The 17217-nt window shown below is 40.4% G+C and overlaps 1 protein-coding gene across 1 annotated transcript in view; it reads left to right on the forward strand.

Moving 5' to 3' along the window:
- The window catches only part of ABLIM2 (actin binding LIM protein family member 2), a 226249-nt gene that overhangs the window by 145112 nt on the left and 63920 nt on the right, over positions 1–17217 (forward strand). Inside the window, exons 11-12 of the mRNA XM_072620149.1 lie at positions 5595–5715; positions 8359–8457. Coding sequence (XP_072476250.1) covers positions 5595–5715; positions 8359–8457 — 220 coding nt within the window. The remainder of the gene's footprint in view (positions 1–5594; positions 5716–8358; positions 8458–17217) is intronic.

The following is a 17217-nucleotide window of genomic DNA, read 5'->3' on the forward strand; positions in this document are numbered from 1 at the left end:
CTGAACTTACCTCACTCATTCATTTAACCTCTGTTCTTCTGCACATACTGAAGATAGAAATGGCCTCCAAAGTGTATAATATTGTCCCTTGAGACAGTAGTCACATCAGTGGTATCTTAGTATAGAACAGGGAAGCATAGTGTAGGACAAAAATAAGTATAGACCACTTTTAGAACATTAGAGAAATCATATATTCATTGAGGGCCAGCATTTCTTTGTACATGGCAAAGCCCTACTCTCATCTTGCTTCTGGAAACCTCACTCAGGTCTTTCTATTTTCTGCTGGATCTAAACCCCAGGTTGTTCTTTTTTCTCAGGGACCCTAAGGTCTTCACCTCCCATCTTAACTTGCAGGGAAGTGTTTCTGCATAGAGACATCTAGATGCCCAAGTAAATAGAGAGCTAGACTTGGAACCATTTTATAGATGAGAAAAGTGAGGCTGAGAAAGCTGAAATGATTCTCCCAGTGTCATACAGGTAATAAGGATTCCAAAGACCTGGGTTGGAATCCTGGCCCAGATACTTATTACCTGTATGACACTAGGAGAATCACTTCAGCTTTCTCAGCCTCACTTTTCTTGTCTATATAGTAAGGGTAACAGTAGTACCTATCTTGGGGAGTTATCCACAATGATTAAATGAGATAATATGTGTGAAATGTTTTGGAAACCTTCCATGTATTATCAAATGTTGCTTATTGCATTAAGAAAACACCAGCAAGATTCTTGAACGTTAGCACAGTCATCATTTACTCCAGGAATTTATATGCAAGAAATAAAGCACACAATGAGTCAGCCTCCCAACAGGAACTTAACCTCATATGGTCTTTGCACAGAGCAAGGGAAGAACCATTCTTTCATCCGCCCATTGCTAATAAGTGTGGTCCTAGGCCAGGCTGGCTCAGTCCATTGTGCAGTCCAAGGACCTGGACATTTCCCGTTTGCCCGTCTCCTGAGGGCAGAGTAATTCAAGCTCCTATTTGGCTACTAGTTTGTCCCCTCACCCTAACGTGTACAAGCAGAAGGAGTTTGGGGTGGATTAAAGAGGATACCAAAAAAAGTTAGAAATGAGGGACCGAAAATAAAATGCTCCTGCCACTACTCTAAGTAATAACTTGCATTTCTAAAGGGCTTTAAGGTCTACAAAGTACTTAACTCACAATGACTGTATGAGGTTGAAAGTACAATCTTCATACCCATTTCACAGATGGGGATACAAACTAATATTGGGTATAGTGGGTATTCCATATGGGTATATGGAATAGTAGAAGGAATATTGGATTGACTACCAGAAGGCCTGGCTTCTTACAAGCTGCATGACCTTGAGCAAGTCACTTAACCTCATTCAGCCACATTTTCTTCCTCTTTAATGTGGGGATGATAATACTTAGCTTCTCCCTCACAAAGTTGTTGGGAAAGGGGAAAGGAAGAAAATAAGCATTAAATGCCAACCATGTGCCAGGCTTTGTGATGAGTGGCTGTAATTTGTAATAATTACAAATGTTATGTCATTTGACCCTCACTACAATCCTTGGAGGTAAGTGCTATTATTATCCCTATTTTATAATTGAGGAAACTGAGGGAGGCAGAGGTTAAGTGACTTGTCCAGAGTCACACAACTAGTAAGTATCTGAGGCTGGATTGAATCCAGTTCTTCCTGACTTCCATTCCAGTGTTATGGTCACTGTGCCACCTACCTGCTTTGTTGCAAGGAATGTACTTTATAAAGTCTACAGCATGACATACATGTGGGCTATGATTCCTGTCTAACATCACATGGCTTGTGTCTAAGCCAGAGCTTGAACCCAGCTCTCCTGACTTGAAGTCCAATGTTCTTTTCACTACACTGCATGCAGACAGAATTGATCCTCCCACCATTTGTTAACACTCATGGTTCTTGAATTAATCCAGTTGGTACAAATACCACTTAAATGCTCTGGGCAGCTTTCCCATATGATGTGAATGTCAATAGTGAAATTAGAGTGCCTGTGTCTTGGCACACTAGTCTTCAGTGGGTTAATATTCCAGAACCTTAAGAGCCACTGAAGACCTAGTTATTAGTTTCTTACATTTCTAATTGTATTCCCCTCCAAATGATGTGATAGGCAAAGTGCCCCCTTGGAAGTAAGCCATGGATAATCCCTGACCTGAAAGACAACAAGGGAATTTAGCTGGCAGTTACAGCAGATACAGAAGGATGTGCCAGGTGGTTCATGAATCCTGGCAAGAGGTTGATCCTCCCTTATTTTGCAATCCTGATGCATGTGATTTATATTAGATAAGATATAAGCATACAGGATTTCATTTCTGACTCAGCTCATAATTCACAGTGTGTATCACACACAAAAGTAGTAGAAAGAGCATGGGATTAGACATCAGAAGACCTCGGTTCTCATCCCTGCCCTGCCACTAACTCGCCATGGGACCTTCTACAGGTCATTTCCACTCTGTAAAATGAGTGTGTTGCATTCTATAACATCCTTTCCAGCTTTAACACTCCACGTCTTTATATATCCCAAGCTCCCTTCCAGCTCTGGGGCAGTAGAAGAGTCAGAGGAAGCTGGATTCAAATCCTGTCCCTGATGCTTATTAAGTGGGTGACCTTGGGCAAGTCATTTAACTTCCTTGTACTTTTGTTTCCTCATCAATATAATAAGATTTAGACTAGACAGTCTTTGAACTCCCTCCCAGTTCTGATACTGTATGTTCTAAGGCCTCTTCTAGCATTAAAATGGTATATCCTATAATTTATGGGCTGTCCTGAACATGGCAGAAGAGGGGACAAGGACACTATCATGGAATAAGTACCTTGGGAAGACACTTTCTTTGGGAGTCACTTCACCCTATTTTTTTCAAAGAAAAGTCTTGAAAAATTATTTTCTTCCTTTCAGTCTCATTCTTTCCTTTTTCTCCTTTGTCTAGCCAAAGGAACTGGATCCTGTAGCTCTAATCTGTATGACTCATGTGTGTTGCCTGTGATACTAAAATGTCTTTTTCCCCCAATGATGTAACATCCTGCCCGATGTTTTATCACTAATCTCTTACTCTGTGTTACTGTTTGCAGTCACCCCAGTTGCTCTCTCCAACTCCTCCGGAGGTAACCCTCAAAGCTTATGTTGTCTTACAATGTCTTTCACGGCGCATCAGACCAGCCCCCCATTCAGGACTGCAGACCTGTGCTCATGTGAATGTTGCTTCTTGGCAGACTCCAATCCTTTGTAGAGTCAGTCAGGGACCGCTGTTCATTCTGAGCTATTTCTTTAACCGCAGCGTGCTGATATTATCATATGCTTGCTTCCTTTGCATCTGTCACAGCCCCAGAAATACAGAATTAGGGGGCACAGACTAGGGACCATCAAAAGATACTGTAGTTTGAACAGTTGCATTCCTAAAGGTTGAAAAGTCTGGTGAAAAGAATGCTATGCAGCATCTAGTCTACTCACCATATCACAAACCCTACCCTTAGTAGTGATGATGAACTCTTCAGAAGCTACTACCCAGGGGAAGAAGGGAAACACTGGCATCCAGGGAGTTATCTGCCTTGTGACTTGTACTATGGAGGGCAGCCAAGGGGAGAACAGTGGGTCAGCTTATAGTCTAGGTGAAAAGTCAAGGATTAGAAACACAGGACAAAGAGAGAGAATGCTATAATCAATCCATAAGTATTTATTAAACACCTATTATGTGCTAATATTGGGGACACAAAGAAGAAAATGAAATAGTCCCTGCCCTCAAAAAGCTTATATTCTATAGGAGGAGATGTGTGTCTCCTCCATGTATAAACATATACAAAATAAATCCAAGATGGTGGAAAAGGGTGCACTAGTAACTTGGAGATCAGCAGAGTCCGACATCTGAGTTGAGCTTTGAAGGAAGCAGGGATTTCAAGAGCCAGAAAGGTGAGAAGGGAGCACATTCCAGAAGTGGGGGATAACCTCTTCTAAGGAACGGAGACAGATAGGACATGGAATGCCATGTGTAAAGGGCAGCAAGAAGCCCAGTTTGCCCAGGCCATAGCATGTGTGAGGGGGAGTCATGTAGAAGAGGTTTGGGATGGTAAGTAGGCTGCAACCACATGGCAAAAGGCTTTAAACACCAATCAGGAATCTGTATTCAGTTCTAGATGTACTAGGGAGCTGCTAGAGTTTATTGACTGGGAAGTGATATGAGACTTTACAAATATGTATATATTTATACATACTCTCCATGCAAATCCCTGGTGTGGGGGCTGGAGTTGGGACAGAGGAGCTAGAGAAGGCACATACCCTAGCTTCAAGGCTTTCACAATCTAGTAACTAGAATTTTATTTTAAAAAATCCTTTTATTAAGGGGATTTGTTCTGTGAAGTTTGGATTTAGTCAAAGGGCCATACTTGAGGATCTAGAGGGTTACATGTGACCTCAGGTTCCCCACCACTAACTTTAGTTAGAATAATAAGGTATACTTCTATGAGAAAATTATAATTCTATTTGGCTATAAGAAGATGCATGTCTAATAAATGGTACAAAGAGCTAAGTGCCAGAGGAGTCCCTAAGCAGAAACCACTGAGTTTGTGATGGTCAAGGGCCTCATGGAGAAGGTAGAGTTTAAAGTGGTTCTTGAATTATGTGTAGGATTATGGGAAAAGACACCCCAAGATTCAAAAGGAGCAAAGCCACAGAGGCAGGAAAGTATAGACTATGTTTAAGCCTCAGTGAGGGTAGTTGTGATAGGAAATAAGGTTAAAAAGGTAAATTGGGATCATGTGATGGAAGGCCTTGAATGCCAGTATAAATGAATGGGACCTTATTCAGTTCATCCCAATAAATAATCCACCCCCAGCCCTGGGCCTGTGGGTGCAAATTAATAGTATTCAATGAACGCAAGATATTTTTATGCAAGATATTTTTATGTGTCGTGTATAGCCTGGCCCCTGCACGTGCTTTGCTGTGGAAGGGGTGGCTTGGGCCAGGATAACCCATTCTATTTACGTGACATTGGTATCATGCCATCTCACGCTGCCTGTTTGTGTCCCAGTTCCATCAGCTGCTCAAAACAATTGCCCATCCCTATTTTAAACAGAAATTGTAGCATAGATTCTTAATCATGAGATACATAAATCCCTTGGGTCTCAGCACTGTGTATTTTTATCTCTGTATATCCCTTTGGAGCACATAGAATACTTTGGGACTATCATAAAAGACATTTTTAGGGGGTAGGCTGAATCTGAGGGGAGGGGAATATTTTTGCCAAATGTTTCCAGCACTAAGTTCTTTGCCCCTTTTTTTAGAGGAGGGGAATGTCTTCAGATCTCTGAGTCTTGTCCTCAATAAGGCCAGGTAGTGAAGGAAAAGGCACTGGAGAGTCTGGGCCTTTGTTTCAATTGGCAGGCATTTGGAGGTCATCAGAAAGGGCAAATCTAAGGGCTGACCCCACTCCGAAGCAGAGATGACTCCCCTTTTTCTGCCTTCCAAGTTGATCTCTTCAGAGATTTCTTATCACAATGGGAAGGACTTTAATTATAATTTAAAGATTGAGGGAATTCTTTTGATTTCCTGGATTTATGAAGTTGTTTTCCCCCTCCCACCATCCCCTTTCCATGCCATTTTCTCCCAGGGTGACCAAGACGATCGATCATACAAGCAATACAGGACCTCCAGTCCAAGTTCCACAGGATCAGTCAGCTATGGGCGTTATACTCCAACTTCCCGCTCCCCTCAGCATTACAGCAGACCAGGTAAATGACCCTCAGTGTTTTCACCCCTCATAAACCACATTATAAAAGACCATCTTGCTATTGCGGGATCTGGGGATACACGATTCTCACCAACTTGGGCTTCTTAAGTCAACATCATCCCTTACAAAACAACAGACCTCAATCAAGTGCTTACTATGTGCAGAAGACTGTGAGAGGTACTTGGGAAGATAAGAAAATTTAGATATGACATGGTCTTGTCCTCAAGGAGCTTATAATCTAAGAGGATGAGACACCAACACAGATAGTCAAAAACATAATATTGTCTGAATAGGTATAACCTCATGGGGTAGGGTGAAACAGGTGAGAATAATAGGGAAGCACAAGTACAAGCATTCAAGGTGGGATTTAAAAGATTGTTAGGAATTCATCAGGCAAAGAGAGAAAGATGGAGGATAGTTTAGGCATGAGGAACAAAATAAGCAAATACATGGAGGATGGAAAGGAGACTGAACATATTCTAGAATGGTATGACCATAGACTGCACGGGAATAGACTAAATTCCTCAATGGACTGAGATGTCAACATATCACACTTGAAAAGAAATTATTATCATATTCATCATTTTTATATATCCAGAGAGGAAAAGTGGTATAATGGAAAAGGATGAACTTGGAGCCAGAAGACTTGGGATCAAACCCCAGCATTTCTCAACTTTGTGTCCATGGTCAACTCACTTAACTCCTCCAAGCCTCAGTTTCCTCATCTATAGACTCAAGATGACACCACTTATTCTGCCTAGTTCCAAGTACATCTTTATCACTTCTTATCTGAAATGTTATAATCACTCCCTAATTTATCTTCTGGACCCCAGGCTCTCCCCTCCCTGGTCAGTCATTCCCGGAGATGCCATAGTAATCTTCCTCAGGCTATGAATATGTTGTTCCCCACTTAAGTTCATTCAGGGGATACTTACTGATGAAATATAAATTCCTTTTAATGTTAAGTAAAACCATGCACTAGCTGGCTCCAAACCAGTCTTCCAGCCTCATTTCACATTGTTTTTCATGAATTCTACTTTTCCCAACAAAATGGTCTTTTCTCCCCACACTCAACATACAAACTTTCACCTCTGTGCATTCCAACAAACTGTCACCTGGGAATAGAAATCTTTCCTCTTTCTGCCTTTCAGAATCTCTGTCTTTCTTCACAGCCCATCTCTGGTGCCACCTTTTCCTTGAATTCTTCCTTTAATTTTCCAGGCAACAAATATTCTCTCCCTTCCTTGAATAATCCTAGAATACTTTGTTCACTCTCTCTTTTGCCTCCACCCTCCCTACCTTCCATTGTACATATCTATGTCCATGTCACATCCCTGCGAGAATCCCAGGAGAAGGCAAGTTCCTTGAGAGAAAGGACTGTGTGGTTTGTATTTTTGTCTCTCCATGGCCAAACACAGTGCCTTGTATATAGCAGCAGAGTAGCTGCTGTAGCAGCTACATGAACGTTAGTTGAATCTGTTGGGAGAAGTACCACTAGCATTAAGCATGTCCACTGAGCAAAATATTGCAAGATCATTACAGAAATGAAGGATTACAATAAGCAAAAATAAAAAAAACCAATCATGAGCACATGACATATGGTGTCTAGACCCACTTTATTCCATTAGTAGCCCCATGATGTTCACTGGCCTTTCTTTTAAAGAAAAAAAAAGATTACATTTGTTTTTGAACTGCCCTTTAAAGCTACTGTGTCTGCTACCATATGCCATTCAATACTTCATTTTAGGGAGATTTTTTTTCCTTCTAAACTGTCTCTAAATTTATCATCATTTCAAGGTGACTTCTTGTTCAGCTTCTTGGAATATACCAATTATTTAGGGACCTGTGCAGAAAAGGAAATAGAATCATAGAATGTGAAACTGTAAAGAATTTTAGAGATCATTTATTTAATTTAACCCTATCATTTTGCAGATAAGGAAAATGAGGCACAAATATGTTAAGTGACTTGCCTAAGGTCAAATAGGTAAAAAAAGATGTGTGAAAATTTGAACCTGGAGCCTCTGGCACCAAGTCCAAAGTTCTTACCACTAGATCATTTTTTTCTCTTATTCTCTGCATTTGACTTTGTGCATGATGACATTCAATAAATACATATTGAAGCATTTATTGCCATTGGGCACCATCTGTGCACAGAGCACTGGTATTGTATGCCATGCCAGGTGTATGTTGAGCAATTTGAGCCTATGAGTACCCAGCTATGAGGGTGGGGCATAGGCCAGTGAGGCCAGGATGGTGGGTACAGTCCTGAGGCAGCCAGTTAGCTCTGCTCTGTTCCACTAACTACAGAGAACCTCTCACTAGCTTTCTTAAATAGGGATATTGCATATGAGGGGGATCTCATAAGGGAAAAGAATGCATTAGACACAAATGCTATTGAAAAACAATTCATGTCCATCTAATCATAGCGCCATCTTGGTATCCCAAGGGGTAGTGTTTCAGAAGTAGCAATAAGGCATGACTATAGGTTGTAAAGCACCTTTCAGGTCCCCCAAAATGACTGCATAGCACTGAGAGAGAAATGGAAAATTATTCTGAACACATTGATGCCTAGAGATATTTTTTGGCTTTTTAAGTAAGTGAGCTCTGTAGTTTATTTTCACTTACTCTCTGTTGCCCCCCTCAGCTGGTACTCTGAGTCTTGGTACCAGTAGCTGCATCTCCCTGCCCCAACACCCAAGCCCTACATCTATGTTCAGACATCATTACATCCCTTACTTCAAAGGTAAGATCATGGAATGCCAGCCAAGCTGTGGTGACTGTAGACATACTCAGATGTGTTTTGGTTTCATGTGTGTGCCACGCATGGCTTCCCTCAGTATACAGTGTGTCTCAACTCTCATGAGTGTTCCTTGGTGTGCCATGTAAGTCAGCGAGACATATGGTCTCTGTGAGTACTCAGTGTCATTAGAAAGAAAGGGAGAGTAACTTTGTAAAGCAAGGGAAGGACATGGAGAAGTGCCTGGTTAGAGAGTGACAGGAACATAGAACAAATGAAGGAGTACATCAAACCTGTCCCTCTGAGTGAGGCACACTCAGCATTAGGTAACATGGTGATGGTCTAGTTAACTGCTTGGGGCATTTGAATTTTCTGTTCTTAAATTTCCAAAGTAAGAAACCCCTTGGGAAGGACACAACTTTCTAGTTTCAGTTTTCTTCCCTGGCCACCTGATCCTCCAGCCCCTTGCCCCCCACCCATGCAGGGCAAATTCATATTCCAGGAAATGAAGCATATGTTTATTTATTATTGTATAAAAATTTAACGAGGTTTGTCTGTTCTGAATTTTACATTTTTCTTAACTAAATTCATAACTGATGTTTCCCGACTTGCAAGTGCCATGATGCCCTAACCTCAAAAGCCAGGATCCTACAAATCTGTCAGAGACATTGTTTTAGAGGGTGAACATAGGAATATTTTTCATCTGCTCTCTGTGTCCATGTTTTGTCATCATATGTCCTCAGCCATGTACAAAATTCCTAACTCCAGAAGCAAACACATGAATAGATATGAAATTGCTTCCTTTCTCAACTGGTAGGGGAGAGGCTGGAGGGAGGGAGAGAATTTGGAACTCAAAATTTTTAAAAATAAATATTAAAACTAAGTAGATAAATAAATGGATAGATAATGATTGGATGGATGCATGTATGCATGGATGGATAAACAGAATGAACTTTTGTCTAGAAGGCTACAACTCTCCTAATGCCTTTTGTGTGGGAAAGTCACCTTCTAGATCACCACATAATAGGGAAATTCTCTAGGTCCTTGCTCCCTGACCATATCTACAACCTCATCTGAGGCTTGTTTTTTATGTTTTTGTTTTCCCTTCACTTCTAATTTCTCAACATTAAGTCCAAAAAATGGGACCAAGACACTTAGAACAAAAAGAGAAGGCATTTTTTCATTACACTTAAGTAATGCTTTTACATTTTCCAGCTATATCATATGGATATGGATTGACGCAGACACAGATACCAATAGACAGGATCTTGAGAAATACAACTTCTAAAGAAAAATTCAGAATGTTTGCAGAGAATCAGATCAGAAAGGATATCTGTCCATTTAAAGACCAGTGATCCAACATGTTTAGTTTCATGTTCTTAAAATTCCCAGTTCTTAGCTTCTTCTCTTCTCCCATCCTCAACACCTAAATCAAAACAGAAATCCCCCTGAAATGCACTCATCTGAACTCTACCTGGCTGCTCTCTGAATATGTTCTCTATTTGCCAACAGGTATGGGTGGGCCTGAACCAGCACCAGCTCTGTTCCCTCTGGCTACCTCTTCTAAATACCCTCCCTAACTGCTGACCCGGGATGGAAATGCTAATGTGGCCAGACAATCAATTATACATCATCTCCATTTCCTAAATATCCTTTCTACCTCCATTCTCAAGTAGAAGTGCTCAGTCAGTTGACCCATAACTCAGACTATTTTTGTTTTCACAGTCCTAATTAAATGGAAGCATCCCAGGAAACTGTCTAAAAGGTGATGCGCATTGTAGTCCCCACCATACTCTCTCTGCTGACTTCAGTCCTACCTGTCAGCTGCTAGTGACCTTTTCTTCAAAATCCCTTTGTATTTATTGAGTGTGTACACACACACACACACACACACACACACACACACACACATACACATACACACACACACACACACACACGTCTCCCCGATAGAATGTAAGCTACTTGAAGATAAGGACTATTTCATTTTAGACTTTGTTTCCCCAATACCTTACACAGTGCCTGGCACCTAGGTGTGTATTAACGGCTTGTTGATTGGTTGATTCCCAAATGCGTAATGACCATACATAGTCTTTTGGGGAGAAGAGTTTGTTGGTTTTGCTGAAAATAGCATAAGCTGGACAGAAAAGCTGTAGCAGAGGTTCTGATGTGCACTGTCAATTCATGTATGTCCATTTTTTTTCTTTTAAACATTGGCTATGGCTCTGTTCTTTATACTTAAAACACTTATAGCACCTATTCATAGAAGAGTGGGCAGGCATCCCTGAAGGAATTCTCAGAATAGAAATTCTTCCCAAGCCTAATTTTTTCAAAGTCAAAACTTGCCCAAACCTCCTCCCCAGATGCTGTATCCTATCTCATTAATAGGCTTCTGATTGGACCCAATGCTTGGAAGATGGTAGGGCCAGGGACTCTAGGGCTTTTATTGAAGGCGGGCTGAGCCCAGTTTTCCTCCCCATTTCCTCCCAGCTGCACTGCTTTGGGACTTCCCTGGAACTCCATCATGCCCCTACACTCAGTACTTTCTTTCCTCTCACCCTTAGTTTTTCAGGTTCCTTTTGTGTGTCCATCCCATTTAGAGTATAAACTCCTTGAGGGCAGGCATGGTCTTTGGTTTTATTTATGTTTATATGCTTCTTGCTTAGAACAGTGCCTGGCACGTAGTGGACACAATAAAAGTTTATCGACTATTGAACATATCTGAATCATGCCAGAATTAACTCTGGTGTCTGTTGGCCCTACCAGATGGACTGTGGGGATCTATTGGTCAAGGACCAGCTTAGTAAAATGCAAGTTCACCACCATTTCATTTCATTTCAGCATTAGTTAACTACCCCACTGTGTGTCAGGTACTGTACTGGACTCTAGGGATATAGAAATGAGGCAATTCCCACTCTTCAGGGCTTCCTGGGTGGGCTCAACTGGTGAAAGATTCTTTGCAGTCACAGGAACTAGTAAAGTTCAAGGGATGGGATAGTCATGCCTGGTGATGGTGGAAGGATCCCTGAATCTAAGGAAACCAGGGAGCCTTGAAGTGGTGAAGCAATAAGTCCTCAGCAGAAAAATCAAGTAGAGGAGGAATCAACATATGCCAGTGGCACTTAAACACCCTAGGTTTGGAGTCAGCGGTCCAGGTTCTAGTTCCATTTCTGTAACTTGTTAGCTATGTGACCTTAGGCAAGTCACTACTTCTGTGAGTCTCAGTTTTCTAATCTGTCAAATGAGAAGTTTGGACTCAAGGATTCTCTAAGGTCCTTTCCAGTACTTGCAAAAGGCATGACTTTTGTTTCCCCATGTGATCTGCACAGCTGTGAGTTAAGTATTTTTACAGATGAGGAAACTCAGTACTTAGAGGGATCAAGTGGCTTTCCCAGGGTTATCCAGCTAGTAAGTGCCTGAGAGTCAGTTTGAATCTAGGTCTTCCTGACTTTAAGTCTCATGCTCCAGAGGTTTGATTCCTCCTCTATTTAAATTTCAAGGTCAGCTTATTCAAGAAAAATATTTAGTGACTTCTTGATATTATCTTTGTAAGACTGAATGAATCTTGACTTCCCTCAGGGCCCTCTGCTTGGCAATATAGAAGGCACAAAGAGCAATGAGACCCAGGCTCTGCCCTTGAGAAACTTATGTGGCATATCACTCTACTCCTGGTCTATCTAGAGTACTATTGTGTGATACTCTAACCTTGGCATCCATGGTGTTTGTCGCTCTCCAAGGTTTTACTTGTGAAAGGCTTTGCATGTTGGGCTGCAGGAGACAAGTGCTCTTGACTTACGGTTGATTGGCCCAGCAGGTCTTCTTGACTTAATTGTACTGTACTTGACAAATACGCCCTGCTTTCTGCCACTCTCCCATAGAGCCATCACAATTCACCATTGGTGTTTGACCAATCATCAGTTACACAAAGGGTTCCCTCTGGCTAACTAACAGCTTAATACATGGCCTGCCTAAGTGTGCAGTTAACACCCCTGGAGTTTGGAAGGCAATAGAGTGAACTGTTTCACCTTCCTCCCTACCCCAGATTGTTTTGACAAGCTCTGTGTTTTGGTGATATAAAATAGATGCTCTAAATTTGAATCAGTTGACTTTGATAACATGTAATACAAATATTAGTTGTTAAAGTTGATTGCTCTCAACATCCATCTCCTGGGGGCCTATGGCGAGGGAGGTGGGGTTGTCAGGTACAAGAGGGTAAAGTCTCAGAACAATCACCATGTTAGAGATATAGCTTGGACTGTTTGAATGGCCTGATCCCCACAGTGTCACCTATACCAGCATATCATCCTTGATTTTCGTGGAAGATAACATATTTCCAAGCACAGTCACAGTTCTTATTCTTCCTCAGGGAAGGAAGATACAGAAATAAGACAGTGCTTGCCCAGATGCTTTCTTATAGGATAACACATCAGGGAAAAATAGACATAAAATGTACAAAACTAGGGATAGGAGACAGAGAAATCAAGCCCTTCCCTGAGCCCCAGAGGGCAATCCTAACTACACAGTTGACCACACTTTCCCAAAGGCACTAGTTGTTCCAAATTTAAAAATCCTGAGGGTAAAGTAGCAGCCCTTCTTTCAGCTTAGTGTCCAGCTAATTGGAACCTCTCCAAGGACACAATTTCTTTGCCATGCAGATCCTAGGCTCTACAGATTTCTTCTGGTCTTTCCAGGTCCAGTGTTAATACTAGTGATGCCTACTGAGAAGGCTTGGTGCCAAGCTACACCCCTCTTAGTCCTGAGGAGTATTTGGTTAAGGCTCCATTGAGCTAAACATCTTTCAATGACTTTTAAAAATTTGTCTAGCTGTGGCTCTTGCTCATAGCCACATGAAGTCATGGAATCCCAAAAGTTAGTAGGAACTTCAAAGGTTAGTTATCTTGTCTAACCAATATGGCTCCCCTCCTCAGAATTCTCAACATTTCTTCAAACCCTTCTTGTTGGAGGGATATTTTGAGAAAATCTCAGTTAGACAGTGGTTGGTTGGTAGACAGCTGTTAATCTTTTTTTTTTTTTTAGTTTTGATCAGTAGTCTGCCTCCCTGTAGTTTCTAACCATTTGATTGAATTCTATATTTTGAAGAAATTACTGAAACTAATCTCCCTCCTGCAGCATTGGACTTGGAGTCAGTCTCAAGTTGGGCCTCCAGCTCTGATGTTTACTAGCTTTGTGATCTTGGATAAGTCCTGTAACTGGTGACTCAGTTTCCTCATTTGTAAAATAATGGTATTAATTCAATGCCTATATTGCCTATTTCACAGGATTATGAATAAAGTGCTTTGTAAATCTTAAAGCATTATGTAAATGTATAATTATAATTATTATAATTTATATGTCTGGGATTCAATTTCCTCATCTGTACAGTAAGGGGCCTGACCTAGATAGTGTCTAAGTTTCCCTTCCAGTTTTAATATTCTGAGTTCATAAAGGTTTTGGAACATGCTTTGGGCTGTCCCATCACTTTCTCAAGTGTGAGAGTTGCCCTGGAATTTTGTTCTTCTTTGTGAATAAAAGGTTCCTAAAAGAAACTCTTTTCACTTGGTTACTCTCCATTATTTCCTTTCCAAATGGGTCATCTTCAAAGGGAAATGATAACCCTTTCACTGTTGTGATATAATGGAAAAAACACTGGTCAGAAGATCTGGGTTCAAGTCCCAGTTCTAAGCCTCACCACCTGTGTGACCCTGAGTAAATCATTAACCCCCTCTGAACCTTCCTTCCTATGTAAGTATTGGTTTCATAATCCAAACTCCCATAATTATGATGAGTAGGACAACTTTTCGACTTTTACATGCTACATAAATAGATGCTGTAGAGAGTTAAGTAGACTGCTCGCAATGTATTAGTCCTCACATTAAATGCTGTTGCTTAACTGTTTTGTTTTTCAAGGAAAAGTCTCGTGTTGGAAAGGTTGTTTGCTGGAAAGTGATTGATGAGTCAAAAGAGAACTATCATTAAAAACTAAAGAAAATACACAGAAGTCATCTACTATCTCATTTGCTCTTAACAAGATTCCCATGAAGTAGCTAGGAGAGAGGTTCCTTCAATTTGATAGATAAGGAAACTGAGTCCCAGAGAGCTGGCATGATTTGGCCAAGGTCATGTAGCTCCATATGGCAGAGCAGAGAGACTAACTCTCCTGTAGTAGCAGACCTCCTCCAAATTTGCCCTGACGCTGTGACTTCTTCAAAAAATTCCAAAATATAGCTTGAAAAAACTCTCTGGACTTCTGCCTATGGGGAAAGGCAAATCATCTGTAAAAGGAAGTAGCAAAGAGCAAAGGATATGAAGCCAAAAAGCCATGTTTGGCCAAGCTCTAAGTCCTAGTCCTCACACTTCTTAACTATGTGATCTTAGACAAAGCACTTCCCTCTTTGAGTCTCCATTACGTTGTCTAGAAATGGTAATCAAGTAATGCTTGTACTACCTAGCTCACAGATTGTTGTGAAAAAGGGCTTTGTAAACTCTAAGGCATTATATTCATGTTCTACTTTTATTATTGTTGAGAATCTATGTAGTAAAATAACAAGACAGCTGAGGCTAAATTTGAACTTAATGGTCCAAGGTTGGAATCCCAAGGCTGATATTTCATAACTATGTGATCTTAGCAATGCCACAGAATCACTGAATGTCCAACATGGTGGGGACCTAGTCCAACATATACTGTGTTAAAAAAAACTTACCTCTGAAACATACCCAACAAATAATCATCCAAAGATGTTCCAAGGCAGCCCACTCCACTTTTGGTAGCTCTAATTATTACAACTTTTTTCCCTCAGTTAAAACTAAATCTACCTCTCTCCAACTTCTACTAATTGTTCCTAGTTCTTTCCTTTCAAGCCAGGTAGAAAACAGTAATGTAATTGCTTTTCCACATGATAACTCTGAATTCTTGAAAACAAAGCCATATCCTTAGAAATCTTCCCTCCAAGGTAAAGTCCTCCAATTTCTTCTTTTAATCCTCATGGGGTATATTTTCCTGTTCCTTCTATATTCTGTTTACTACCCTCTGTGTGTCAATAGCTTTTCAAAAGGATACCCAGAACTGAACCCAGAACCTATTTCCTGTATGGTCTGTGGGCTCTCCCATTGTGTAACCTAAGATTATGCTAGGTATTTTGGCTCTAATGTAATTACGATTAACTCCTACTGGTTTTGCAATCCACTAAAACATTTAGGTCTTTTTTCCATGAGTTCTTGTCTAGCTACATCTCCCCATCCTATATTCTTACTGTGTTCATATAGAACTTTATTTATCCCTCTTACTTTCTTAGATTTTGTCCATCTTTCTAACTTTCAAGATCTTTTTGGATTCATATTTGATCATCTAGTATAGCGTCCTCCAAAATGTGTATCTGTCATCCACACATTTGACAAGGATGCTAGCTAGGTCTTCAGCCAAGTCATTAATTAAAAAAAATAAACAACTCATTAATTTTTTTAAAAAATATTAAACAACAGTATAAAGAACTAATTCCGGAGACACTCTAATGCAGACCTCCTTCCGGGATGAAAGTGACTAATTGATCATTACTATTAGCTCAAATCATTCTACTAGTTTTGAAAGTGCCAAAGTAGACTGTCATCCAGAACTCATATGTACATATATATATATATATATATATATACACATATATATTCATCTTTATAGCATACCTCTGATCTAATAAGGTAACAGTACTGTAAACAAAAGAAATAAAATTCTTTAGTGTAAACCTATTTTTGATGAGCACATACAGCTTTTAGTAAACACTACTTCCCTTTCTAAATATTTACTAGTCTTCCCTTTAATAATGTTTTAGAATTTTGTTAACAATCAAAATAAGCTTCACCACCCTATAGTTTGAGACATAGATTGCTTTCCTTCTTTTAAAAAAATTGACCCAATATCTGTTCATGTCTAGTCCTGTAAAATATTTTCCATTTTCCTTGATTTCAAAAAAATGAGGGAAACTCAGTAATGAAGCATCTATCACTTATTTTTTCAGTGTTTGGAAAAATGTGTCCCTTGGCCTGGTGACTTGAAGGCCTCATTGAGGGTAACCAGCTACTCAGTTAGCTTTGGTTACAACTTCCTATGAATTATGTTTATCCTGCCATCCCCAGTCCAAAGATCATTCTCCTTAGTAGGAAATAAAGGTTGTGTATTTCTGCCTTCCCTCCTCTCCACTTCTAGCAAGTGCCCCAGCCTTTATTTGATCTTCTCCTTGGCCTCATTGTAGCTACCCTAGTCTCTTATTGACATAGCCGCCATCGCCACCAGTGAACTCCAGCATTCAGACTCTCTTACAAACTAGGGCTACTCTTTCGTATCTCTCCTTTCTTTTCTCCTTGTTTCTTTTCTGTATTTTTTTAGTCCACGTTCATTAATGGCTTCAATATTCTCAGTGATATTAGAGAGCAGAGTTATCTGCGGAGCTCATGGCATAGAGAGCTTGAAAAGAGGTCATCTAGTCCAACACCGCAGGTGAAGAAAATGAAATTCATAAAAATTAAGTGACTTACCACACAGATGGTTAAGTCCAAGAGCTGGGATTCCAACTGAGGCCCTCTGAGTCTAAATTCATCTCCCTTTCCCATTATACCATTTTGATTCTCTTTTGGGGACCTGGAGGTGGGTTTGTCATTTAGGAAGGAAAAAAGATAAGGTTTGCAATATGTATGGGAAATTATATAAATAGTTTTGGGGACAGGGTACAAGGATCATCCAGCAGCATTGAGGACTTAGCTAAGTTTGTGTAACAAAAA

Source organism: Notamacropus eugenii, chromosome 6 (genome assembly GCF_028372415.1).
Source record: "Notamacropus eugenii isolate mMacEug1 chromosome 6, mMacEug1.pri_v2, whole genome shotgun sequence".
NCBI lineage: Eukaryota > Metazoa > Chordata > Mammalia > Diprotodontia > Macropodidae > Notamacropus > Notamacropus eugenii.